The sequence below is a fragment of the Danio aesculapii genome, chromosome 17 (genome assembly GCF_903798145.1).
Source record: "Danio aesculapii chromosome 17, fDanAes4.1, whole genome shotgun sequence".
NCBI lineage: Eukaryota > Metazoa > Chordata > Actinopteri > Cypriniformes > Danionidae > Danio > Danio aesculapii.
Window position 1 is genome coordinate 20,808,290 of NC_079451.1, and position 27,954 is coordinate 20,836,243.

Here is a 27,954-nt window from a genome sequence, read left to right on the forward strand (position 1 = left end):
CTTTTTGCTTAGGTATTTTTTGTTTCTTTTATTGTACATAGGTAATGACCTATTTCTTTTTTAAAGTGAGTAAAATTAGTTTTTTCACTGCCCATTTACATTTATGAATAAAAACATTTCCATATATAATGACCAAATTAACAATATACCAAATTTTGATGTCGACTGTCTTCACATAAAAAATAAAACATCTTTTTCTTTGAATTCCAATGCAATATTCGTACTCTGCTTAATAAAAAAAAAAAGAAAAGATCACACCGAAACAATTGTGTATAAATACAATCATAAAACAAATGAACAATACTCTCTTCTTTATCATTTCAACATCTTTACAAACTTTTTTACAGGATAAATACGATGAACAATTTTAAATGATACCTCTTTAATTTTATTTGTTATACAAAAACCTCTGGAAATCATTAAAGTCTCGTTTTTCGGTCAATGGTTGCGACCATAGACTGTAAAATATATTGCGACATCCCTTTACAACACAAGAGGGTGTGGCTATATTATCCAAGACCTCCAGCCATTGGCTGCTTAGAATCACATGTGTTGTTGTCAAGATGGCGTCTCCGAATGGAGGTAAATTTTAATTCCTCTTTTCCTTGGCAACATTAGTTGTTAACGCAATAGTGCAACGAACTAATTAAATCCTATAAATCATTTTGCGGTTTAGCATATTTTTCATAAAGAACTGATGGATTCTGAAGCAAAATGAGCTTTTCAGTCGGAATATCGTCATAAAATTGTTTGGAGCCAGTCATTAGCAAGCTACGTGTCAGACGACATCAGTTGTGTAGTAATAATTTAATACGAGTGTAATAGTGTAGTGATTACGCTAGACATATTACTTTTGTTGTGTCGTGTTTTTATCTTTAGTTATGTATCTCCTTATTTTGTGACAAGATTGCCCAATGCAGCTAGCTCAGCTTTGAGTAGCAGCTGAGTAACACAACAATCTGTCACAACATCAGCTTCATTTTACACCTTGAATAATATGTGACAGATTTTTTGTAACAGCATCTACGCTGAGTTTTGTTATAACTAAACTTTTATTTATTGATTTTGTTGCTGATCAGTTTTATCTGACCATAGAGCTTTTATCTTTTTAATGTGTAGGTGAGGACTTTGAATCTTCTCTGATAAGTTTAGAAAATCTTGACCGGGCTTCACCTGACCTGTGGCCAGAGCAGTGTAAGTTTGACTTTCTATTCTTATTCATTTGGACTGAAATAATATTTATAACGCATTAACATATATTTCCAAATATGAGTCAAAGCGACATTGATTGAAATACAGAAATTACATTAGATTATTACACATTGTCATATTTTTAAACGCTTTGTTTTTAACAGTGCCAGGTGTTTCAGAATTTGCTGCATCCTTTAAAAATGTGAGTAAATATTCAATAATGAATAATGAATGATAATGAATAAGTTTCAAAGTTGATGTGAAATTAAGACTTGGTTTTTGTTATTTCAGCCTATTACAAATTCTCCACCCAAATGGATGGCTGAACTGGAGTCGGAGGATATTGAAATGTTGAAAGGTCTGCCTTTTTATTTTTAGAGGAGTATTCCTATCAAGTCTTTTAATGTATCATTTAGTCTTTTATTTCTATGCTTTTATATATTGCTGAATAGAAAAGCTTAATAATAATTAGATGAGTTGCTTGGTGAATTTCAGGGTGTCTGCGGGGTCTTAAAAAGTATTAAAATGTCTCAAAATCAATATTTTACACCTTAAATAATCTTAAATTTACTGAAATATTATATAGTAAATGTAGTGTATAAATATAGTGTTGTAGGTCTTAAATCTTTTTTAAACAGGTCTTAATTTTGCCTTTGTTCATGTATAGCTACCCAATCAGGCCATTAACACCCATTCAATTACAAACAATCCATCTCAACAAAACTTTTTATTTAAAAAGGTAATTTTTAACTCAACCATAATGGTTTAATTATTTTCCTTAAAATAACCTTTATTTAAAAGTGCTCCAAGTATTTACTGCAGAGGACACAGACCTGGATAGATTGTTGTGCATAGATTTAGTTTATTATAGTTTTTAAAACTTTTAAAACATTTGTTCATTTTTTTTATTTTAAAGAAAGTTTATGTTGGAAAAAAAGTGTATGGATAACAAGTAGAGCTTGCTTGTTTTTAAAGAATATTTAAATATTTTTCTAAGAAATATCTAAAATATTAAATTTTTTATTATTAAATTATTAATCATTATTATTGTTTTATTAAATTATAATAATTTTTGATAGGGCAAATAAAAAAATCTTCTCCATCTGGGCCATTTGAAAAATTCCTCAACAATTAGCTCTTTATGAGTCTAAAATTTCATTCATAGGGGTCTTAAAAATGTCTTAAGTCTTAAATTTATCTTGGTGAAACCTGCAGAAACGCTGGAATTTATAAAAGCTATAGTATAATTTTCTGTTTGGGATCTGCTCCATTTTTGTTTTATTTTTTGTAAATTGTTTGTTGTGGCGTTTTTTTTTTTTTTTTTTTTAAGAATTAGGAAGTTTGACCACAGCGAATCTGATGGAGAAGGTGAAGGGTCTGCAGAATCTGGCTTACCAGTTGGGCTTGGAAGAGTGTAAGTAATGTCTTTACTCAGATAAAGTGCATTAGTTCACACAGTTTATCTAGTGGTAATATATTGTAAGTCGTCCACTAGATGGCGATATTAGAAAAAGAATAAAACTTACTCACAAACGCAAACCCTGCTTTAATACATTAAGGCATTTTACATATTTTTTCAGCCGCTGTAATATTTATTATAGAGTAAAAAAAAATTCTTTATATGAAGTCTGGAACCTAAATCCATCTGAATCCTTGTGTGGAAAAACAATGTATTTGTTATGTTCTATTCGTTTATTTTAGTCTATGTCTCAAATGAATCCCCACTCTGTTTAAACAGAACTGGCTTGTTGCCCAGTGTCTCTGTAATATTATATCACAGAATTGCTAGATGTAGTATTAATCCACATAGGCAGGATTACAGGAAAGATAAGTGTTTCAGTTATTTTCTAGATGAAAATGGGCATCGAAACAAAGCACAATTTGAAAGCGAGTACTGCAGACCATTTGTGAACACTTGTTTCAAATGCATTTACATTCCTTCTGTTGATTTGACCTTTGTGTGGCATGTCCCTCAGAAAGCCCTCAACAAACTATGCTTCAATGTGGAAAAATCAGTCAAAAGCTTTTCAGTCCACTTGGTTTTTACTCTATTATTTTGAATAATTTCCATATATGTTACAGAGAGAGGATAAAAAAAACATCAGTTAAATTAAATAATTAAAAGATATGCATTTATATTGGACCTTAGATTAAGCGCATGAACTATTTTATTGAATAAAAATCTTACATGCACAACTGTTTTAATAACGTTGGTAGTTTTTAGATTTAGATTCATTCAGATATACATTTTAATCTCCTTAAGCACTTGTGATATTACTATATTTGTGAATTTGAAATTCACAAACTTAATAAAATTAATGATGAAACTGGTATCATTTGAACAATGGTTCTTATCATGGTAATCTGAGATCACATTATGATATTACTTCTCTTATAATGTCTTAGTTGTAAATAATACTTGTTTTTATTAACCCAGCATATATTTAAGGGACAGTATATGTTACATTTAATTTTTTTGTTTCATATATTAATAGCTTGAGGTTTCTTTATCCGTTGTGTAATATCTATAATATTGTATTTATTTTGAATGAGCCACATTTGGATAGAGCTTCCATGCTGCCTTTTATACATACAACAATACAGTGTGTAAATATACATGTAGTCTGCTTGCATTTAATATCATTGCAGTCTGCTTCAATCTTACTTGGTGTAATAAGTCAACCTAGATGTCTCCACCCTCTAGTCATTTTGTCCTCTGCTTGTTTAAATGCTCTCTAGGAAGGCAGCATATTCCAAATATTTATTAGTCTTAACAGGAGCAAGAAAATGAATTTCACACAATGTTAAGCAAGTCTCTGTGTCTATATAATATACAGTGGGGAAAATAAGTATTGAACACGTCACCATTTTTCTCAGAAAACATATTTCTAAAGGTGCCATTGGCTTTAAACCAAAGAAATCTATATATGTAAAGAAAACAAATCTAATTAGTTTACAAATTAAGTAATGTGTAGTAAAATGAAATGACACTGGAAAAAAATATTGAACACATGAAAAAAGGGAGGTGTAGAAAGGCAGTGAATGCCCAGACAGCAGCTGAAATCTCTACTCTTTGTCAGTGTAAATTAATATTCGCTGCTTCAGTCCAACATCTACATTAACAGGGTGATGAAGATGACACCAGAGTGGACATTTCATCCAAAACACAGCCAAGAAAACTCTCAAATGCTTTCAGAGAAAATCAAGCTGTATAATGGCCCAGCCAATCACCTGATATGAATCCAATAAAAAATACAAAACAAAGATCAGATTTGATAGAGGAGACCTACTTAACCATCAAGATCTTTACACTCTGTTGAAGTCTGAAAACCTGAGCAATTCATGTGACTTCATTCTCCATACGAGAGACGTCTTAATACATTTCAGTAGTTCAGTACTTTCTCCTCATGTTATTTCTTTTTTATTACATAATTACAACAAATCTTTCCGATTTCTTTTGTTTTGTTTTATTTTTATGTTTCTATTGTTTGGGTTTTTACCAAAATTTGGCTAAATTCCATGTCAACAGCTCCTTTAAAAATATTATTCTCAGAAAAAAACATGACGTGTTCAATACTTATTTTGCCCGCTGTGTAATCGCTACATCTGTTATTTAGTGTATTTATAACATTTGTTTCACTAGTTACTTTAGTCTCTGCTCAAACCTGGTGCTCTAATGGGAAACATATACTGGTAAAGTGATGAGAGGTCGCTTTGTGAGTTCACCGATGACTTGTAAAATCTCCATCAAGAGTGCAGGATTAAAGTAAAGTCGTTCATCCACGATCATGCCGAACATAATATATCACCGCTCTATGCCATTAATAGAGGATAGCGAGCTGGATGAACCCCACACGTTTTGTATAAAAGTTAATGTGTATGTTCTGTAACTTGATATGACAATAGTGTAAAGCGAAGCTTGTCCTTTAGTGAAAGAGAGAAAGAGAAAAAAAACTGACTGTCTGTAAAATGTGATGGAATTTACTTTAATTAGTAACTTCTATATATATTTTATATTTGTTTCACCCATTGAAATGTTCATTTTCTATAAAGTAATAAGCAGTACTTTTTTCATAATTCATAATTATATAAACGTAAACAAAATTTGCATATTCAAATGATTTCTCAAGGATCTCATGACGCGCAAGAACTAGACTGGGAATGCTTTGTCATTACAAAATTAAATAATATTTTAATTTATATGAAAAACATTTTTGACCGTCCTTTCAGCCAATCAGCAGTAAGGGGCGTGTTTAATAACGATAGCAGAGATATCAAAAAGAGGCAAGGTATTGTTAGGTTAGCATCTACACAAATTTCTCTAAGTGCTCCTGTAATATACTAAGCTGTTATTTTAAATCATAAAAAAAATCATTTTTTTCTGTATTTTTAATCATTGGTGAACACTCTTGTCAATATTTATATACTACTGTACATCACAGTGTTTATTTAGATGCTGTTTTATGCTTTTTTATTTTATTTTTTTAAGTTGGACCATTCTTTGCTTTGTTTACGGTAGCTATTCATCATGCCATTGTTTCAACAATCATATGGAGTGTCAAAATTATGTCTATCAAAAGTTGCATTACCTTTTGGCAAGAGATCTTGCTTTAATATCTGACCCTGAGGAGAACCACTCTGTCAGGTTTACTCTAGCATGATCCAAACACTTTCTATGGACTTCAGGTCAATTTGTAGTCAAGTCGTGTGTGACCATTGAATTCTTCTTCTTCCGACACAGTTGTTTAAGAAAAAAACAGCCAGTCATTAATGAACAGTCAATTTTGGGTTAACAAAATTGTAATGTCATGTCAAAAACATATTAGATACAATTTTAACAATAAAGATACATTTATAGACCTATTTAGAAAAAAAAAAAAGCAGGTGTTTTTGTGTATGGTGTGGGAAAAATTAAGAGACCACTTGAAAATTCTCTGTTTCTTTGCATGTACCAGATTTACTAGGTATTGATTGAATGCAATCTATTTTTTTTTGTTATGTTCTATTAGGGTCTGGTAAAGTTTCTGATAGGATTTTAAATAAGAATTATGATTTTTTTTTTCAGTCAAATATTGATAATATTGATTTCTAAACCTGGAAATGTTAAAACATTGGTTTTGTGTTATATATACATAACTGAAAACATGACACCTTTTTGTTGTTTTGATCCAATATCATTATGTCCTGCTTTAAATTACAACATTTTTCTTTTAATCATATTCATTAGTAGTTAGCAGAACAAAACAAAAGGCATGTTTTATGCAAAATCATGTTTTATTCATATAAATTGTGAAACAAAAGAAACAAGCTATATGCATATACTGTCTTAGGACTTTATTATTTTTGTGGTATAAATATCTGAGGAAAGAAATTAGATTTTAAATTCACAATATGGTCAGTGATAAAAGAGTCTACTAATCTACCAATGGAGAGAGCGTAACAGCTCACTTGGTTCACGTGTCACTTTAATAACCAATCACGTTACAGACATAATGTCCATTGACTTTCTGTCAGTTTGTGAAGACCATAGAAACTAGAAAATGCCAAGAAGTGTGTGCTGTATCCTACCTCTGGCAACATTGGCCGAGACTGTAACTGCATTTTCATTCAGTTGATGGAGTTAATCATCTGAAGTCTCTGATTTATTTCTGGACTTCATTTAAATGTTGCAGCTGCTGAAGAAAGTCCAGCACAGACTAAAACATTTACTGTTCGTTTATGTGTGCATTACCTTTTGTGAGTTATATATATATACATCTTTAGAATTGTTTAATAGGTCTTCCATTTGTTGGGTGTGAAAACTAATTGAATCTACACACCCTAGTATAAATATTTACTTTATTGGTGCAGAATTTCGTAATATTTTTAGACTTGTGACGGATTATGCAGACTTTTTTTCTGGTGTAAAATTTTAAATTAAGTCAATCCAAAACTATACTTAAAGGGCACGTATTTCAAAGGTTAGCCAGTACACTGTTGATTCCTAAAACAAAAACTTCACCCCTTTTCACAAAAACAGCATTGTTTTTTCAGCATATTGAATCATTTAATTCAATTCAGTTCATGTTTTTTTCTTTAGCGCTTTTACAATGTAGATTGTGTCAAAGCAGCTTAACGTAGAAGTTCTAGTAAATTGAAATTGTGTCATTCCCTATGTTGACATTTATTAGTATCGTGTCTAATAAACTGATGCAGCTAGAGCATTAAATTTACCTGTTATTCTTTTCTTTTGGCTAAAAGTTGCAAGCCTGCCTTTGTTATTGCACATTTGGACCCGTGTTACTACATTTGGACCCTTTTGTGCACATTTTGAGATTATTTTTGAAGATGCATCTCATGGCTGTACTCTATTCTTGCATGAATTCATTATACTACAAAATGACATGATTGCATCATTGTAGTGTTCTGTATTTCAATGACATAAAGATATTTTAAACACACGTTCTGCTATGCAGTGCCACTCGCGCTGAGGAGACAGATATGAAATTACGATTATGATTGGGCTCAGAGCAGCATTTAACGCGCCGCCCTTTAATGTGCTGTGGTTTAATTTTCTTCCTTCTCCTGGCTGTCAGGGGAAGCCTTGTAAATCTGAGCTACTTTTTCATCATGTTTCTTTCTCTCTTCGGCGCCTTTAAACGAGCTGACGAGAGATAGTGTTAGTAGGAGGAGGAAGATTTACTGCACCTTTGACATGCCGGCCATTAAAGTCTTGATCTGGTTAATGGGGATAATGCAATCAGGCAGTGAAAACTCACCCCAAAGGCAAGGTTATCAGCCGCACGTTGCTTTTATATATTTATTTCGCCTTTGCAGCTCGGGCTAATGCACACACAGAGCTTTTAGATGCATTAGTTGCATATGTTTGGGGTGAAAAAAAATATGATTAACAGCAGCATATATTATGCTTTGATTTATTATGTTAAGCTTAAAATGAAGCTTAGAAATGTGTAAATATGTGAATGTTGTTGAGTGGATCAGCACATTCTGTAAGCAAATTTATATAATCTATCTGTACTATATATATGTACATATGTATATGTATGTGTATATATATATATATATATAAATATGTGTGTGTGTGTGTGTGTGTGTGTGTGTGTGTGTGTGTATATGTATATATGTATGTGTGTGTGTGTGTGTGTATATGTATATATATATATGTGTGTGCGTGCGTGCGTGCGTATATGTGTATATATATGTGTGTGTGTGTGTGTGTATGTATGTATGTATGTGTGTATATATATATATATATATATTTATATATTCATATGTACACACAGAGCAAACAATGTACTGATAGTAATTTAGATTTTTTTATAACAAAGTGCAGTGTTTTCAGATTAAATATATATTTGATATTTATATGCATAATCGTGTGTATAAAAAATAAAATCAAACATGAAGAGCCTCAAAATCCTTTTGTATGAGGAACTACTTTCTTACGCCATTCATTCACATCTGCAGCTGATGTCAGAACAGCATTAATCGTTGCTACCTCACACACGTCATTTTAGAGATGTGATTTTGCTGACATTTTAAGATTATAAGGCTGAACAGCATGAAATGCCATCAGTCTACAGAGATTTCCCAGTATTTCTCTGTTGCAATCGGGAGATCACAATAATTATCCCTAAAAAAGCCAAAGCAGTGGCAATGCAGTAAGGAAAAACACATGCAGGTATTTTTTCTAGTGTGCAGTAACGAAAACAGGAGACACATTAGAAACAGTCAGATGGCCAACCAAGGGTTATACAAAGAGTGGCCACACAAACTACATACATTCCTGATATCTGAGTCCCATCTCGCACTCAGTACACTACAATTACTATGGTATAAATACAGCACTATAACATACAAAAGAGAGAGATCGACTTAGAATATCACTCACCTGTTTTATAATGATTTGATCAGCTGTAGTTAGAAATTACGCTGTTTCTCTTCTAAGACCTTATTATGCAGTCTCTGTCACCATCTTGTGGATGGAACGTCAACCAAAATTATAAATATTAAAAAAGCCTCAAAAGTACGTTATGTTGTCCAACAGCTGCAGTATTTTTCAAACTGTAGAGTGTCCTCTGCTTGTTGCTGTATGTGGGTGGTGTAATACACAAGGGTGAAAAGTTAAGGACAAGTTGTTATTATTATTATTACAAGTTATTATTTGCAGAATATCGCACGGCTATCAGCCAATCAAATTCAAGAACCAGACAGAACTGTTGTGTGTGTATATTAGATCTGCAATATACTGTATACTGTCACATACTGTATTTATAAGGTATAATTCACCCAAAAATGCCATTGCTGTGTTCATCTAATGATGTATTCGCGGCCGCGAAATCACGTATGACGTGAGCTGCTGACCGTGAGCTGTTACCACATAGAGGGCGGGCGCATGCCTGTGAATGAAGTCTACTTTAGTGAACAGAACCTGCATAGGCTGTGAATAACAAGTAATAAAGTTGTAAATAACGTTCAGTTTGTGGAACAGAGTCATTGTTTGAGAGCTGCGTGGGAAGGATGAACCGCACTTAGCAGTGAAAATGAAACCGAAAGCATGAACAACATTTAAATAATCATATGGCATTATAGAGTTATGAGTAGACTACGACAAGCAGTTGATATGCTTTTTTCTTTCTTAGCGAACACAAAGTTCTTTGCATGAGAATAAACAGACCTACATATAATAATAATAATGTATTTTTTTACCATGTTTGAGAAATAACAATAATAATAGCCTACTCATATTAACCTTTATTTTACATCTACAGAAACGTGAGAAAAGTGATCTTTATTTTAAGCAAAAAAAAATCGCAATTCTCATTTTAGCCAGAATCGTGCAGCTCTAATATATATATATATATATATATATATATATATATATATATATATATATATATATATATATATATATATATATATATATATATATATATATATATATATATATATATATATATATATATAAATATAAATAATTCATATTCTTATTTTTGGCAGGTTATTCTGTATTTGGTAGAATAATCCTGCGTTTCCATCAAAAAAAAAAGATTTTCCTTTATTTTATTTTATTGGCAAACTGAGTTGTGTAAAATACTAAAGGTTGTATATTACAGTATTTGAATATTTAAAATTTGGAAGATGTGCTGGTAGACCTTTATTTGATTAAATAAATATTTTCCATAGTTGTATCTTTATTTATTCAATATTTTATAATTAAACTTATATTATTTCAGCTAGTTGCCAAGGACATATTTTCAGGGTGTTTTTGCGGTCTTAAAATGTTTAAAAATGTTAAAAATGCTTAAATTCAATAACAAAATTTTTGGCCTTAAAAAGTCTTAAATTCGCTAAGATATTGACTTTTAGATCTTAAATAATTTTAAACGTCCATTTTTCAGTGTCCATGTAAAGCTACCCAATCAGGCCAACACCTGTATACAGTATGCAGTCACCAACAATACATCTCAACGAAACTTTAAACAAAACTATTTACAACTCTATTTAACAAAATGTTTCAGACCACTGAGCTGGATAGACTGTTGTACATTTTGTTTATTATAGTTTTTGAAGCTTGTCAAAGAAAAGTTTAAAAAAGGAAAATAAAGTGTATGTATGGTGTGCTTGTTTTTACACATTAAGTATTATTCAAGTAATTGGAAATTTTTAATGGGGCAAGTAAAATATTTACAGTTTAGCCCTGAATAAATCTGAAATTTCATTCATAATGGTCTTTAAAAGGTCTTAAAAAGGCTTAAATTTGACTTGGTGAAACCTGCAGAAACCCTGTGTTTTACATTTATCTCTAAATAACTCAATGTAAATAACTACAGCTAAAATATTAAAATATACTAACATTAAAATAAAAACAAATTATATGAATAAAAACTAATTTTAGCTATTAATAAAAACACTAATCTCTCATTGACACGAAAACACCACAATAAATTGCTAGTAAAATTAACAAGCAATTACAAAGAATTTGCACTTCACATGTTGAGTAAAGTGTGACATTTCGAACTGCAATGACTAAAATTGTACACTCCGCTGCAATTTTATTCATTTTTAAGAGCTGTAGTCAGCCAAAGCTATCATGCACATGTATATATCAGTGTGTGTCATCATGCCATGTCCCGCACCAGTCTCTCTCTAGGGACATTGACCCCTCCTTTGCTGGCAGCGTGACGCTGATCAGCGTGTTTGTGGGAGTGTGTGACGCGTGCTGCTTTTCCAGTTCCCATCTGCTGGAGGCGTGATGAATGAACGCTGCTGAGCTCGGTCATCAGGCCCCTCGGTCCCGCAGGACCAGTCACTACACTGATAAGTGCTGTTATTGAAGGTAATTGAATGGAGAGTGTTCCTCCGGGACAGACGGGCCTCAGGCGATGCTGATGATATCTCTGATTCCTCTGCGGACGCCTGCACACATGATGTAACACACTTGTTTCTACTTGACTAATTGTGGGGGTGTTTTATTTTTTATGCAGCAGCAAATATTTTGGAAGACTCTTGTAGGATTAACAAGATTATGACTATATTTTATGTGTTTTGGAGCAGAATAAGTACTAAGAGGTCTTCAAAACTCCTTAACTCAAAATCGTGCAGCTTGTCGAGAAGTGGTGTGTTACGATTTTATTTTATTTATTGATTTATTTAATTGTTTTGACAGCATTTACATAAAACCCCTAGCAACAATTATAGCATCATGACTACATGTTTGTATAGTCAAGCAGTCATCACATAATTTTCTGAAACTGCTCATTATAGTTAATGTGTTTATTTAACACACTCAGCATAATTGAGTACACCCCATTTTGAAAATGAATATTTTTATCCATTTCTCAGTGAAGGTAGGCAATTTATTTTGGTGCATTTAAGCAAAACTGAATTATTAAACGGATATATTAATTAAAATAATATTTTAGTCACCAAACATATTCAGAAATTTAAAGATAATACAATTAAATTCAAGAAACATATTGCAAAAGAAATTACAACCGACAAAATTTTAAAAAAAATTGTCAATTTTTTGCATCTGTCTTTTTTTCCCCTTTTTAAATTTTTTATTTAATATTTCTCTATAACATATGACATATATAACATATTTTCATATAACATTTTTTGGTGTACTAGTTTTTGACCCGCTATCGTAAGTTATTTTATTAGATAAGCTCCAGATTTGGTGTCAGTACTGACTAATCTAATGTACAGTTAAAGTCAGAATTATTAGCCCCCCTTTAAATTTATTTTTTTCTTTTTTAAATATTTTCCAAATGATGTTTAATAGAGCAAAGAAATTTTCACTGTATGTCTGATAATATTTTTTTCTTCTGGAGAAAGTCTTATTTGTTTTATTTTGGCAAGAATAAAATCAGTTTTTAATTTTTTAAAAACCATTTTAAGGGCAAAATTATTAGCCCCTTTAAGCTATATATTTTTTAGATAGTCTACAGAACAAACCATCATTATACAATAACTTGCCTAATTACCCTAACCTGCCTAGTTAACCTAATTAACCTAGTTAAGCCTTTAAATGTCACTTTAAACTGTATAGAAGTGTCTTGAAAAATATCTAGTCAAATATTATTTAGTCATCATGACAAAGAAAATAATCAGTTATTAGAAATGAGTTATTAAAACTATTATTTAAGAAATGTGTTGAAAAAATCAGCTCTCTGTTAAACCGAAATTGGGGGAAAAATAAATTATGGAAGCTAATAATTCTGACTTCAACTGTATATGCACATACTGTATATATATATATATATATATATATATATATATATATATATATATATATATATATATATATATATATATATATATATATATATATATATATATATATATATATATTGTATAGCTTCCTATTAAAAATAGGTGAGGGGTGTACTTGTATATGCTATGCACTGTACAATAGACATTATTGAGCACCAGAAAAAATGGGTTAATGACAAATAAAAGAGTCAACAGTATAGTTTTACTTGGGGATGAGGGTTTTTGTAATATTTGTGTAATTAAAACTTATTATGTTTTATACCAAAACAGTTTTGCAGTACTTATTCTCTATGTATGGTCTCTGGACCTCTTAGTAAATTTCCAACTTAAACTCCTAAATCTTGTCGGCACCAGTGGTGTAGTGGTTAGTGTGTCGACACATGCACTCACAGCGACCAGAGTTCGATTCCCGCCTCGCAGTCTTATGCCGATCCTTCCCCTCTCTCTGCTCCCCATTCTTTCCTGTCAGTACTCTCTACTGTCCTATACAATAAAGGTGAAAACCCCTATAAAATAATTATAAAAAAATCATAAATCTTGGCAGTTTGTAGAAAAACATTTCCAAAAAATGAAATGGTAAAGAATATTAAGTTCAAGTACACTATAATGAAAAATGCTAAATATATGAAATCTTTATTTTCCAAATCATGTTTCACACTTCAACTGCTTATTGCTATAGAACTAAACAATTGTGATGCTACTTAAAAAAAAAAACTGTATTCTGTATTATATTATATAACTGTATTCAAAACTATTCTGTTTTGGCCTAATGATTACACTAAATTAAATTAAGTTTTCTCATTCATTTTCTAATGTGGCCATTGAATGTTTTGTTTCAGATTCTTTAACCTTATTGAATCATGGCCATTATTTTTTGTGTTTGTTCTCACGGTAAGCTGTTTAGCCCTTTACAGAGTGCTGTTTTATTCTGATTAAGTAACAAATGTAAAAATAAAATTCTTTTGGTCAAAAGTGACTGAACGGCACCAGAGGATTATTTCAGCTCAAAAAGCATATCAGGTATATTCAAATAATTTTTATTTCATACATTTTAAATGTATATTGGAATAAATGATAATATCCTCACATAACACGTAGACATCACATGTCTGACTCATATTTGATTCAGTAATCTGTGAAAAATGCATGTGGTAGAACTAGACAGTTGCTTATCTTCAACAGTTTTATATAAGCCATGATAGTGAACAATATTGATATCGTGGACAATTTTGTTTTGTTTTTTTACATTTTTACTGTACCTTTTTAAAGAGTTTTTAAGTTTGTATTTGCTGTTGTGTTAAAAATGGTATAATGCTTAAAGACAAATAGCTTAATAGTTCAAGCGTACTGATCCCATGCTGAAATATTGATTGAAAATTCTGTGACAATTAGGCTTCAATAGTAAACATTACTTCATTTAACTAATTTAACGCACGATGAAAAATACAAAAGCATTTATTAATCTTAAAATATGTCTGTTTCTTAGTTAATACCTAATAATGCTTTAAAATCATAGTCTAATTATCTGATTATAAATTGTAATAATTTAATTCAATGTAGTTAATAACAATCAAATTCAGTTGTATTTGTAAACTAATATCAACACACTAACTGTAATAAATCTGCCATTTTCTAACTGTTGATTTTAATCCTTTAACTATCACTTACTAGTCAGACTTTATTGTAAAGTGTTACCTGTTGTACTTTATAATCCTTTTGCAATTTAATTTTGTTGTGTTGTTTGTTTAGGTGGATGCAATATTATTATATTATTGTATTTTTGGTTATTATACCACTTAGTGCTATTTATGCTTGTCTAATGCTGGTCTTTTAACTTTTAAATCAATATGGCTATAATCTATATGGGGGATCGGGAATTCTCTTCAATACCACCTAAGTTGTGAATTCAGAATGCTGAATATCTAACTGTTTTTAAATCATCACTTAAAATGTATTTTTCATGGGAGCTTTTATGTGATTTAAAATATTTTTGGGGGTTTTTGCTATCATTGATTGTCTATTTTTTATTCATTTATTGTTGTATTTATCTTTTACCTCTATACATTTTATATGAATGTAAAGTACATTGAAATGCTACTTTTAAAGGCACTATAAAAAATAAAGTTTATTATTATAACCATTTTTGCAGCTTAGGTCAATATCTGAACAAATCTGGACTTTACTAGAACTTCTATGTTAAGCTGCTTTGACACAATCTACATTGTAAAAGTGTTAAATAAATAAACATGATTTGAATTGCATATCATTATAGAATATAGCTTCAGCAATAATTCGCACAAAAGAAGTTTTTATCCTAGCCGTAATTTCAGCTCACGTTTGCAAATTTTTGATCAGTAACAAAACTGTGGCTTGCACCATGTAAGAAGCTGCTGCGTGCTGTTCAATCTGTTCTTGCTCCCTGGAATGAAGGTCACACTCGTCCAGTGCTAATGGCCCCAATGTTCACTGCCTCCTCCCCTAGATCAATCTCTTCTCTATTAAGCGCAGTGTGTCGCTGAATATGATTGCAGTGATGCTACCCTACCGTAGTAATGTGCTTCCATCAATCCATCAGAGACACCCGAGCGCAGGGGCAAGCAGTTATGAAGTGCTGCTGGATGACAGGTTGAGCAGTGGGAAACTCTCCTCTGTCTTCCTGTCCTCTCTTCCTCTTCCCCTCCCCGCACACACTCCATTCCTGCTGCTTTATGGACAGTGTTGAGGCAGAATGAAGAAGGGAATGTTTACGGTATCATGTTCAAAAGATAATCCTGTTTTTGATGTTTACACTGTAAAAAAAAATGGTTCACACTTTATTCTAAGATACAATTCTTGCTAATAATAAAACTTTAACCAAGACTTTTCATTCAGTAAAGTACAATTTGCTGCATATTAAGGTAGTTAGTAGTTATTAAGGTAGTAGTTGGGTTTAGGTATGAATAAGAATTAGATCTTCTAAGAATAACATCATAATTTATAAGTATTAATAAACATCTTATTAATAAGCAGGTAATAAACCAGGAGTTAATAGTGGAAATTTGTACTACCAAAATGTGTTTCTTTCTGAAACAAAAGTATCATACACTCAAAAAAAAGAGAAAAAAAAAGATTTTGCTGCTTGTTTAAACTACTAATTTAACATGAGCTTAAACAACACAATTCTTGAGGATTTTTTGGAGACAACTTTAATAGTTTTATGTTCAGTCCACTTAAATTTGTTAAATGAACTTAGTCGATTTGTGTCAGGATAACCTGAATGAATTGTGTGGAAACCTGCATTTTTTACAGTGTAGTTAAGTGAAACCAGAACAAAATCTTAAAAACAACTTTAGAATTAAAGCATTTTAACTAAATAAAAGCTGAAACTAGGCTGGAGCTAAAACTAAATACAGAAATTAGCTAATTCTTTATTTTTATTTGCTAGTCTTGCAGTATACTTTAAAAAAATCACAATTACTGTAAAAAATGCTGAGTTCCGCACAATTCCTTCATATCATCTCAACACAAATCAATTAAATTAACTTAAATATTAGCTTAATTTAATTAACTTAATTGTTTTTACAAATTTAAGTGCATTAAACATAAAACTTTTAAAGTTGTCCAAAAAAACTCAAGAATTGTGATGTTTCAGCTCATTTAAATAAGTAATTAATTTGAACAAGCAGCAAGAATAATTTAAGTATTGATTGATTGATTCATTCATTCAATTAAGAAGTGAACACATTTTAAATTACAATAATATTTTTAATTCTGTGTGCACTGTGTGAAAAAAATATTTAAACATTATACAAAGCTTGCTATATCCAAGTCGTTTACCCATGTGTGCTGACAAAAAAATCAATAAAACCATAAATGTACAAATACAATTAACCTACGTTAATTTAAAATTAACCTGACGTTTGAGATTGTCTATATATTACACCAAATTTGAGTTGATTAATTAGTGTAGCGTCCACATCAGTGTACAATAGCATGTTTTTTTTAGTGTGCAGTTTTGTTTTAAATATTCTCTAAACTCTTTAAGCCAGATGGATTCTGGTTGGCTATTGATGTTTTTATCATTCATCAGACTAAACAATATTTTTCAGTGAAGACTTTTAGGACAATGGGCTCTATTTTAATGATCTAGGTGCAAAATCTAAAGCACATGGTGCAAAAGCATTTAGGGCGTTTAGCATTAATCTAGTTTTGCTATTTTAAGGACGGAAAAATACAGTTTGCGCAAAGGCGCATGATCTAACAGGGTTGTGCTTATTCTCTTTATGAGTTATAGGTGTGTTTTGAGGAAAACGTGCATTAAATCAATTAGTCTCATCTCACATTTCTTTTAAGAGTCAGTTGCATCATGCCATGGCGCATTTGCTCTTTACATGGCGGACTTTGTAAGTGGAAAAACTGAACGCTTCACTAGCAAGAAAACAATTAAAATGACCATCTACAGTGCGAGGAGAAAGAATGAGCCTCCTCCATTTGGCCTCTTTACTTTCTCTTTACTTTACTTTTACTCTTTATTTTGCTCCTTTACTTTCTTGGATAAGGACACAGTGTTGTACGCACTCCACTGAAGACATCCATTAGCCTGCATATTTAATTTAATTTGTTAATGCTAAGATTTGTTTCAAAACTATTTCTAAATTCATTTCCAGCAAAGGAATAAATGAACAATAATAACGAAGTGTGGTCAAAAAACTAGAGTTATGGAGTTATATCCAAACACGCATCCTATTCTTGTGCTCCATATGATGCTGCAGATGTCTCCAAAACCCGAAAGGTGGACAAATCTAAACTTGTTTTTATTAAAACAAATAGAAATATGCATATAATAAATAATACTGCTGATAATAATAACATTACAAATGAAAAATGAATAAACTGAAAAAAACAGACATGAAGGAGGCATGCAGGTAGTGGTTTTTATATTCATGTGGAAAATACAATTTAAATTCTTTAACTTTTTCAATATGTAAAGATATTTGTGTATTGTTGTACATCCTGTGTGTATTAAGCAATGTGTAAGCGTTTGGACCTGCATAGGTGCATAACAAACACGCTCTGCACTGGACTTCAGACCAGCTTTTAGTTGGTTAATGGCACAGTCTATTATAGTTCATCAAAATATCAACGCGCAAGCAGTGCACCTTAACACACCTCCTTTTAAGACCAGAACACCCATGAGTCCACAAAGTGGCGCAAATGGATTTGCAATTTAAACAAAGTTGCACAAAATGTGAAAATTATAGTTGCGCTGGTCTGAAAATAGCAACAAATCGCACCATACACGTCTTGCGCCTTATTGTGCCAGGTGTATGAAAGGGCCCAATATTTTTTGTCTTTATAGTATCTCTATGAGCATCTCATTATTGTTGTGAAAAGCCTTAAGGAATTATTTATTTAATTAACTTATAAACTGGCGTCATTTCTATTCTTCAACCACAGAGATACATCCAAGCTCTCCTCAAATTTTAACCATCTCAGCGATGAAACTCGGCTCTCTCTTCTCTGTCCTATAACCACCACCTCTGTCAACAGATCGGAAATGACACCTTATTTCCATAAATACATTAGGAATTCATTGGATTTTCTTTCCCAGCTAATCATAGCGCCAGTGCGAAAGCTTTTAGGCTTTTTAATGAATGAATTTTGACTGATTGCCTATTAATAAGGACACCTCTTGAACGGGGGATAGGCAGTGGCAGGACTGGCGTGTGGGTAATGATTGGTGGTGTCAAGCGTTGGGAGGGGAGGGTTGAGGAGAAGAGGAAAGCTCTCGGCTGGGACATTAAGAGGAAGCAGTGGCTCCCTTGGGAAATCACTCACCATGTCTGCATCTTAAATATCTCTGTGAAGTATCAATAAGTAGGTAATTGAATTTTGAACACAAACATGAGCATCAGGTGTATGTGTTCCAGCGCGGGGCTTGTGTGGGAGCGCGTGTCTGTCCTCCACCCGTCCCACGAGGTTTAGGCAGCCAGAATGGATGTTAAATCTATTAAATAAAGATTACTCCCCGTAATAGCCAAGTGGCAGTTGCGGATGTGCAACAGGGGCACCATTAGTGTGTTTGACTTCTAATGAAAGTGAATTGGGGCAGTCAGGTTTTGGAAGAAATTCTGTTTAAGGTCCAGAGATTTTTTTTTCTTTTCTTTCAGGCTTTAAAAGAAAATGTCTTGGTTAAACATGTGCTTTATTGGCCACTAAAACATTCTACGATCTTCGTAAACAAAAAAAATTCAGGACAGTTATTTTATTTTTTAAAAGCTTGTAATGTTTATGCATGTGTGTGTGTGTGTATACATGTAAAAAATATGTATGCATGTATGTATGTACACATGTACAGTGGTGTGAACATTGTTTACCCCCAACTGATTTTTTTTATTGGAATTTTCTATAGATTTTTTATTTTTGCATATTTTTCTCACTTTAATGTTTCAGAACATCAAACTAATTTGAATACTTTTCAAAGATAACACAAGTAAACCCAGTATGCAGTTTAATTTGAGGTTTTTATTATTAGGGGGAAAACAAAATTCGAAACAAGATAGTGCCCTCCCCCCATCCCCTATTGAAAACCTAACTTAATTCTGGTTTATCACACCTGAGATTATTTTCTGTAGCCACACCCAGGCCTGATTACTGCCACACCTGTTCGCAATCAATAAATTGCTTAAATAGGCACTGCCTGACAAAATGGAGTAGACCAAAAGATCCTCAAATTCTGCTTTGTACTAAATAATCTTGAAGGAGAATGTCCGACAATCTGTTAGTGACAATAATCCAAAGCACAACAGCAATTTCACTTCTTAATGGCTGAAGAAAAACAAAATGAAGACTTCGGAGTGGCCTAAAATAGCAGTTCATACTTAAACCATCCAACAATTCTGCAAAAATGAGTGAGCCAAAATTCCACGGCACTGTAACAAACTCAAAAAAAAAGAAGTAATCAAAAATGCTTGTCTGCACTTGTTGCTGCTAAAGGCTGATTTATACTTTTGCGTCGAGTGCACGTAAATGGTCCGGCACAGCCTTTGCACAGTCGCATACCACTCGTAACTATACTGTACATCGTGACTACACTTAGCGCAAGTTCTGTGATTGGTCAGCTTGATAGCATTGATGAGTTTGGGCAGGGCCGAGAGCCGTGGGAGAGGAACGAGCCTGTTAGCGTGAGTGTTTAGCAAGTGATGGGTCCTGTGGAGGAGCTAAAAATGCATAGCTTTGTTCTGAATTTACTTTATGATTTAAGTTGTTGCATGTCAGCCGCTTCCCACGTTTGAATGAGTCCGTTTGCGTTGCTTGTAGCATTTCAGGTATTACCGTTGTTCAACACCTGCGAAGAAAATCGATACAGAACATAGAAACCCTACTGCTAGCTAGCATTTTCAGAAGTGGTATTGCAGAGCAACACAAACAGAATGCAGAAGTGTAAATGCACAGCTACGTGCAAGGCATTCGCCGTGGGTTACAGCGATCACTTGATGCAGAAGTATAATCCAGCCTTAAGGGTGACTCAAACAGTTATTAGTCTTAGGTTTATTTATTAGGCAAACACTTTTTTACACAGGTCTGTAGTTTTGTGTTTTGTTTTCCCTTGATAATAAAAGCTTTCACTTCAAAACCACATGATGCGTTTACTTTTAATTGTTTTTTTAATAAATATTTAAATTAGTTTGATGTTCTGAAACATTAAAGTGCGACAAACATGCAAACAAAATAAGAAATCAGTAAGGGGCAAACACTGTGTATGTACGTAAATATGTATATATGTATTTATGAATGATTATTAATACATTAATATATTTATTAGTAATGTATATTTTACTATTTACACAAAATTATTTAACAACATATGCTGGATAAGTTGGCGGTTCATTCCGCTGTGGAAACCCCGGATTAATAAAGGGACTAAGCCGAAAAGCAAATGAATGAATGAATGAATGAAAATATTAGATTCATGTATGGGTGCATTGTATGTGTATAATATGCTATTTATGTAAATATTTATAAATAATACCTATATATCTATTAATAATGTCTGTCCACACGCTGAATAATATAAATCATTTTATGATGTTAATAATTTTTTCAAAATTTTAAACTCCATAACCATTTCTTTCAATTTAATCTAGCTAATTTTGCCTCATTCTGTTCCTGCTGTTTTGCATATTAAGTCATCATGAACCATATTTCCTTCTTTGAAATATTAATGAGTGTACATACAATATTAAGAAGATAATATGGCCTCTGGAATCCATATAATGCCATTTAGTATGGATGTCACCGGCAACAAGCTGCTGATTAACTAAGTACAGAATTAGTAATTGACCTTTCTAATCAACTAAACAAATCTCTAACTCCTGCTAATCAGTATTGATCTGCCCTGTCCAGTGACAGCACCAGCTTTGTGTGTGTGCGTGCTTCTATTTGTGTGTGTGCCTGTGTGTGTGAGCGAGCAAGCGAGGCTAGCTGGCAGGACCCTCTACACTCCCCTTTTTAATCTAACTCACTCAATGCAAATCATTTCCCTTCTGCTCTGACGGGAATTGAGGATAAATGGAAATCTAATTAATGAGTGGATCAGAGGGGTGCTCTCTGGTGAAGGGGTCTCATGGGACAGTGCTTAGCCAGACAGGCTCCTGTATTGTTTTGGACAGAATATGTGAGGGAGATTGGGAAGAGGGGTAGTAAGAGTTAGAGTGGGGTTGTTAGTTCAGCTATGACGAAGCTCTTTTCCCCCCTGTTTGGGGACCCCTCCAGAAAGCAGTGGCCCGTTAACAAAGCATTAGTTTGGCCTATCATTGACATTAAACCTGGGATTAAGACACACGTACACTTATAGAAAGTACTTAAGGCACTAATCTCACCCTGAAAGACTGCTTAATGATGGTAATATCTTATAAAGCTCATCTTTACCTGAGTGTTTTAATTGCATTGTGAGATCTGTTATGTTAATATACTGAAGATTAAGTTGCGCTTCAGGCTTGACTCCAAGCTTTATAAAGGATCTAATCAGAATAGGCATGGGCCGGTATAAGATTCTGACGGTATGATGACCTTGGTTAAATATATCTCAGTTTCACAGTACCACGGTATTGTGATTACTGTTCTAAAATATGTTCTTTTTAGATGTCTGGGTTAAAAAAACAACAACTTTTCCCCCTTTGAATACAATATATTTTATTTTACAAACATTTTAAATATATTTTTGGCATAGTAAACATGTCAGGCTAAATAATTCATATAAATCATTGAGTTCTGCTGGCTTCATTAGTTTCAAAAATACAGATTTTGGCATCTTTGGAGATATTTCTTTTCTTTGGATATAAAGTAAAGCCCCTGCAATTAAACGGTGCATAAGCAATTTGTTTTTCATGGGCTGACCAGTAGCTTTTGAAGTGGATGGACCTTTTCTAGTGGAGATACGCCATAAAAACTAAGTAAAATAGTAGTAAAAACACACACACAACACTGAAACTTTCATATATATCATAGGAACTGTATAACACAAAAACACATTTTTTAAACCTTGACTTTTCCAAACCACAGTAAATTTTGAAACTGGTTATCGTCCCATGCCTAAATGGGAATCAAATGATTATTTACTAAATGAATTCAAACCTATGGAAGAACAAATAAACTGCTATTCATTCCTTTGAATTTCCCCCAAATATTATTTAGAGTATTTTTAATTTTATTAGTTCATTTATGTTGCATTCTTGAATTCTTCTGCTTATCGAGCTAGTTAAAAACTGGTTCTTACATGCCATGACACTTTGAAAGTTATCATTTAAATATAAGGTAAATTAAAAGTACTGTTATTAACATAAGTATGTCATATATTAGTTAATGTTTAATGCGCAAGTAAACTTTTTAAAAAAATTACGTTTTTAAATGATTTTCATATTGTTTGGTCTTTGTACAGCAATAAATGTAGGGTGAATTAGATTGTTTTTGTTTAAAACAATGTGTGAAATATGTAGAATACATTTTGAAACATTGGAAACTTTGTTTTTGTCTTGATCACCAGCGATCTAGTAGCTGCAGATCGCTGAAGGACTACAGATCCACCATTTCTGGACTACAAGACCCAGTCATGCTCCACACACACAACCGGTTCCAGATCCTGACTGATTGCATACACACAGCTGATGCTGCTCAAGTACTGATTACACACACATATATACAGCTCACTTTGAGACACTCATGTCTTGTAGTCCATAAATGGCAGATTTGTAGTCCTTAAGCGATCTGCAGCTACTAGATCGCTGGTGATCAAGACAGTTTTGGAACATTATTATGTTAAGCTCTGTTTCTGAAAATATACACATGTGAAATATGCTAAATGCATGTGGAGTGCACATGAAATGTGTTTTTGGAACATTTTATGAGAAGCCCATGTGGAAATGTTCCATAATGTTTCATATAAAAATGGTCATTTTACATATTTATTAATTTTTTACTGTAAGGGAGAGCTTGTTACAGTTATTGTTACGGCATTTATGCTTCAAAAAAAGACAAACAAATGCTTTCTGTTTATTAAAAAATTGTACAATATTATCAGTATTGGGGTAACGCATTACAATAGTTAAGTAATAATATTACATTTCTAAGTAACGAATAAAGTAAAGCATTACTTTTAAAAAATTAAGTAATGGTAGCTGAGTTAAGCTGTGGTCACACTGTACTTTTCTCCCTATAGATTTCCATTCATATGCACGCGAATGCGTCAGACCGGAAACGCAAGCTTATGCGACAAGTTTTCGCAGTTCACTGCATTGGAAAGTTCAAGCTTGGTGAACTCTGACCTGCAAAATCTCATCACATGATTGCGTGAGACCAATCGAAGATCAAAACATGACCTTTCTGGACAGAAATTTAAAACATGGACCAATTTAAAACATGGGCTTACTTTATTTAATGTCTAATCATCTTGTTTAATCCCGCCCCTTTTCGTAGCGCCATACAACAGAATTCCGCATGCACAAACTCTAGTGTGACCGCAGCATAACTTTATTAAAAATGTAATGCGAGTTACATTTTAGTTTAGTTAATTCGCTTTTTAAAAATAAATTGCTGAATTGATAAGAACGTAGCCACGTTAAATCCCGCGCCCAATGAGAGAATGCAGGAACAGACAAAAAAGGAAAACGGCACAGCCTTACATTTCTGGAATGGAAATATTCTTATTATTTTGAACACAGGGAAGAAAAGGAAAAACAGATTAAATGAATGGACATTGATTTTACTTTTTAATAAGACAAAAGTTGCAAACGCATTGCTTTAAACTTTTATTAATCTGTATATACAGCATGTAGAGGTCTGGGGTCAGGATTTTCTCTGAAGAGAACATTATCCAACAATAATTGTTTTATGTGTTTTTTTTAAGGCAAATGAAGGTTATGCAGTGTGTTTTTAATTGCAGAGCTCCTCTATTTAAAAAAAAGAAGACGAAAAATCTCCCTCTGCAAGTTCTGATAGAGAGCAAGCCTCAGCCAGGTCAGAAAAAGTAACGCAAAAGTAACCATAAGTTGCCATTAGAGTTAACGCAACTAGTTACTTTTTTGGGGAGTAACTCGATATTGTACTTTCTAAAATAACTTTCCCCAACATTGAATATTATATCCCAAATTCCACAAAAATATTAAGCAGAACAACATTTTTCAGCATTGACAATCATAAAGCATCATGTTTAATCCAGTGATGGGCAGCTGAAGGTGAATCCACTGACACTTGCACCTGTCATTAACATGCCACACAGGGCGGCTCATCTAAATTACAATCCGCCACATTATTTCATTAGCTGCCGCTTAACACCAGGGGTTACCCTGTCCCTCACACACATCACATCCCTCCTGAAAAACCCAGCCAACAACTCATCAGCGCCTGTGTCAGCCTGACCACAGCAGGGTCATCACTGCTAAATCTCCATTTCCAAAAGCATCAGAAGAGTCTGCTGTAGATTATGCAGACGGAGCTCTTAGAATGAAGGAAGATGAAAAAGATAGCTTCATTAATATCACTTTAATGAAGTGCATTACACTTCAATAATTACTCAGGATCTCAGTTTGATTAAAATATGCCATGTAAAGCTACTTTATGTGCGTCTGATATAATGTGTAGACCTGCTGCATCTAAAATTGCACACTTTACATCTGTTAGATAATGATAATGTTAAAAACAGCATGCAAGCCATGTGACACGTTTGAATATATTCTAGTTTGAGTTCTTTCTATGGATGAAGGGTCCATGTTCTCCATATTAGACATCAAGACACTAGGTCCTTAGCCTGTTTAGTGCTAAAATGTTTCAACATTTGCCAATTGAGATTCTTCACATTATCCTGTGCTCTTGTGTATTTGTCTTTCGTGGATTACCAGCCTTTTTTAGGCATTAAAATGATCATTTGATAGACCTTCAACTATTCTATGACGCAAATTCAGTTATAGTACATTCAAATAGTACTTTCTATGACAATATATGTTGTGGGATGCACTGTTTGTCTTGTTTTAAAACCACTTGTGGTATATAGACTACTGTTTCCGTGTCCAAGATTCTACTCCTTTGAATGCCCATTTATGATCACAGTTTACTTGTATCACACATTTAAGCAAATCTTTTACAAAAAAAAAACAAAAAAACGTTGGAGTTTCTGAATTTGCTACACCAATATTTCAATTTATAAATGAGGATTCACTGTCTGACCATTTGAGATTATACATAAATGGAAACATTACAGTCATTATTTGTGATATTACAGTAGACTGTTACTGTGAGCATATATTACAGGCCCTTAGCCAAGGGAAGTTCAGGTGATTTAAACCATTTTTGGTCCTGTACATGAGCACCCTTGTCTCATTTTGTCTGCTATGCAGTCACAAATTATAGGGCTTTTTCATCATAAATTCAAAGTAGGTTTTAGGACCAAACAGAGTTCTTTGCTGCCTGCGCAGTCCGTCTTCACAGCAGAGTGTTCAATATACAGCACTTGCACTACTCATCATCAAAAAGACATCACAGTCTGTGTTTTTGACTTAAACAAATCAGTTTGGGTAGTTAACAAAAATACATCTATGTAGGAGGCTCTTTTTCATTTTAATGTTAAGCAAAGAAAGTCATTACACTTGTGACTTTTTTTGAAACACAAAATGACCAATAAAAAAAGTGTCAAGCACCAAAAACAGTTTATTTATACTAAAATACAGGCTGTTTTTGTTATGCATGAAATTTAAATGTAATATTTTTTTAAAAAGAGAGGCAGGAAAAATTGTGAAGCACCTCATTATTAATAATATTTTTATGCTTTTTATTTTTTATTATACAGATTGCCAAATTCTGAATTCAGATTGCCAAATATGCTGGCCAGTTTGTTATTTGCATAATTTATTACAATGGGGACTATTTTTAACTGGTTCCTAAAATATTTCTTATATATATAATTTTATATATTATAATATAGTATAATAATATGAAAATATATTCAATCGTATAATAATATAATCCTATTTATGATGCTGTAAAATAAAGCACAGATTAATAGATCACAATTATATCAGGGTGTCCGCAGGGTCCTAAAAAGCCTGAAAATGTCTTAAATTTCAAAACAACTTTTAGGCCTTAACAAGTCTTACATTCACTGAAATATGATGTTGTAGTTCTTAAATCATTTTGAACAGGTCTTAATTTTTTCCTTTGTCCATGTAAAGCTCCTCAATCGGTACAATGAACAATCCATCTAAAAAAGGGAAAGCGTTTAACAAAAGTTACATATTTTTTAACTTTATTTATCAATTTGGCTTATTTATCTTTCTTACAATGACATTTCTTTATGAGTATGTGTTTAGAAAATATGCGTTTGAATTTTAATGGGGCAAGTAGAAATATTTTCCACTGGCTATTAGAAAAAACCTTTAGAAAAAAAATTTGTTTTTTCCTACAAGTCTAAAATTTTCTTCATAATGGTCTTAAAGTCTTAAATTTGTCTTGGTGAAACCTGCAGAAACTCTATATAGAAAATAATTGGAATAACTACAATCTAATGCATGACATCAGATTTTACAAGTGGGTTACGTATACAAGTGCAGTAACCTAATAATGATCTTTTCTTTTCCAGCTCGAGAAATGACAAGAGGGAAATTCCTGAACATCTTGGAGAGGCCCAAAAAGTGAAGAGACAGATGGTGATTGTTGACCTGTGGGGTCAGCTATTAGCTGATTGTGAAACTGTAAGGCAGAATACGGTAGATTGACTTGTGCGCATTCTAACGCTTTCACAAAGACTTGACTGATTTGGGGTCAAATCATCATAACAATTCAGCAATTTTGTATATATGTTTGTAAAATGTTTGACTTCTTTAAATAGCAGCTGCTGAGTAGAATAGGTTAGATAGCGGTGTGCTTTTGAATATGTGTATTTATTTTTCATTCTTCAGTGTTTAATACAACTTCAGTTGTTTTAATAAAAAAAATTCAATGTTGTTTAACGGTAGTACAGCTCGTGTCAAAGTTTTTTCTTTTCATTTTTGGCATCAGCTAGTGCTGCTTTGCTTTCCATTGGCCAGCCAATGACATTTGCTGAAAGTAGCTTCCATCAAACAATGAGGGAGTTCATGAAGTAGCGTTCAAACTTTTAATTAGGGCAATAACTTCATGCCTGTGCCACTCCATCGACTGCTCCATTAACGTCTCTGTTTTGCTCGGGACATGTAAAAGGCTTTGACATGAGAGTGCTTCCACACCAGTGCAAGGCCATTTTTTCTATTTAATGGGAATTGGAAGTTTTGAAGGCCCCCAGCACAAAACATTGCGTAAAAATAATATTGTTCATTGTTATCCCTGTTAACAAGAGTTGACATAATTACTAGGGCCATTTCTTCTCTAATTAGCACACTTCCAGGGACATTGGCGCGAACGGTCCCGGAGAAAAGGGAATCAGACAGGCATGCTGAACGGCAAACAAAGAACGCTCCGGCGAGTGTAATTAGGTGAGAC

The 27,954-nt window shown here is 32.8% G+C and overlaps 1 protein-coding gene across 1 annotated transcript; it reads left to right on the forward strand.

Annotated features, from left to right (window-relative positions):
• Window positions 1-550: 550 nt before the first annotated feature.
• lin52 (lin-52 DREAM MuvB core complex component) lies at window positions 551-27,451 on the forward strand. Its single transcript, XM_056477181.1, has 6 exons — window positions 551-582; window positions 1,120-1,194; window positions 1,356-1,393; window positions 1,483-1,549; window positions 2,522-2,605; window positions 27,077-27,451. Exons 1-6 carry the CDS (start codon window positions 564-566, stop codon window positions 27,130-27,132), a joined length of 339 nt encoding a protein of 112 aa, XP_056333156.1. The 5' UTR covers window positions 551-563; the 3' UTR covers window positions 27,133-27,451.
• Window positions 27,452-27,954: the final 503 nt, after the last annotated feature.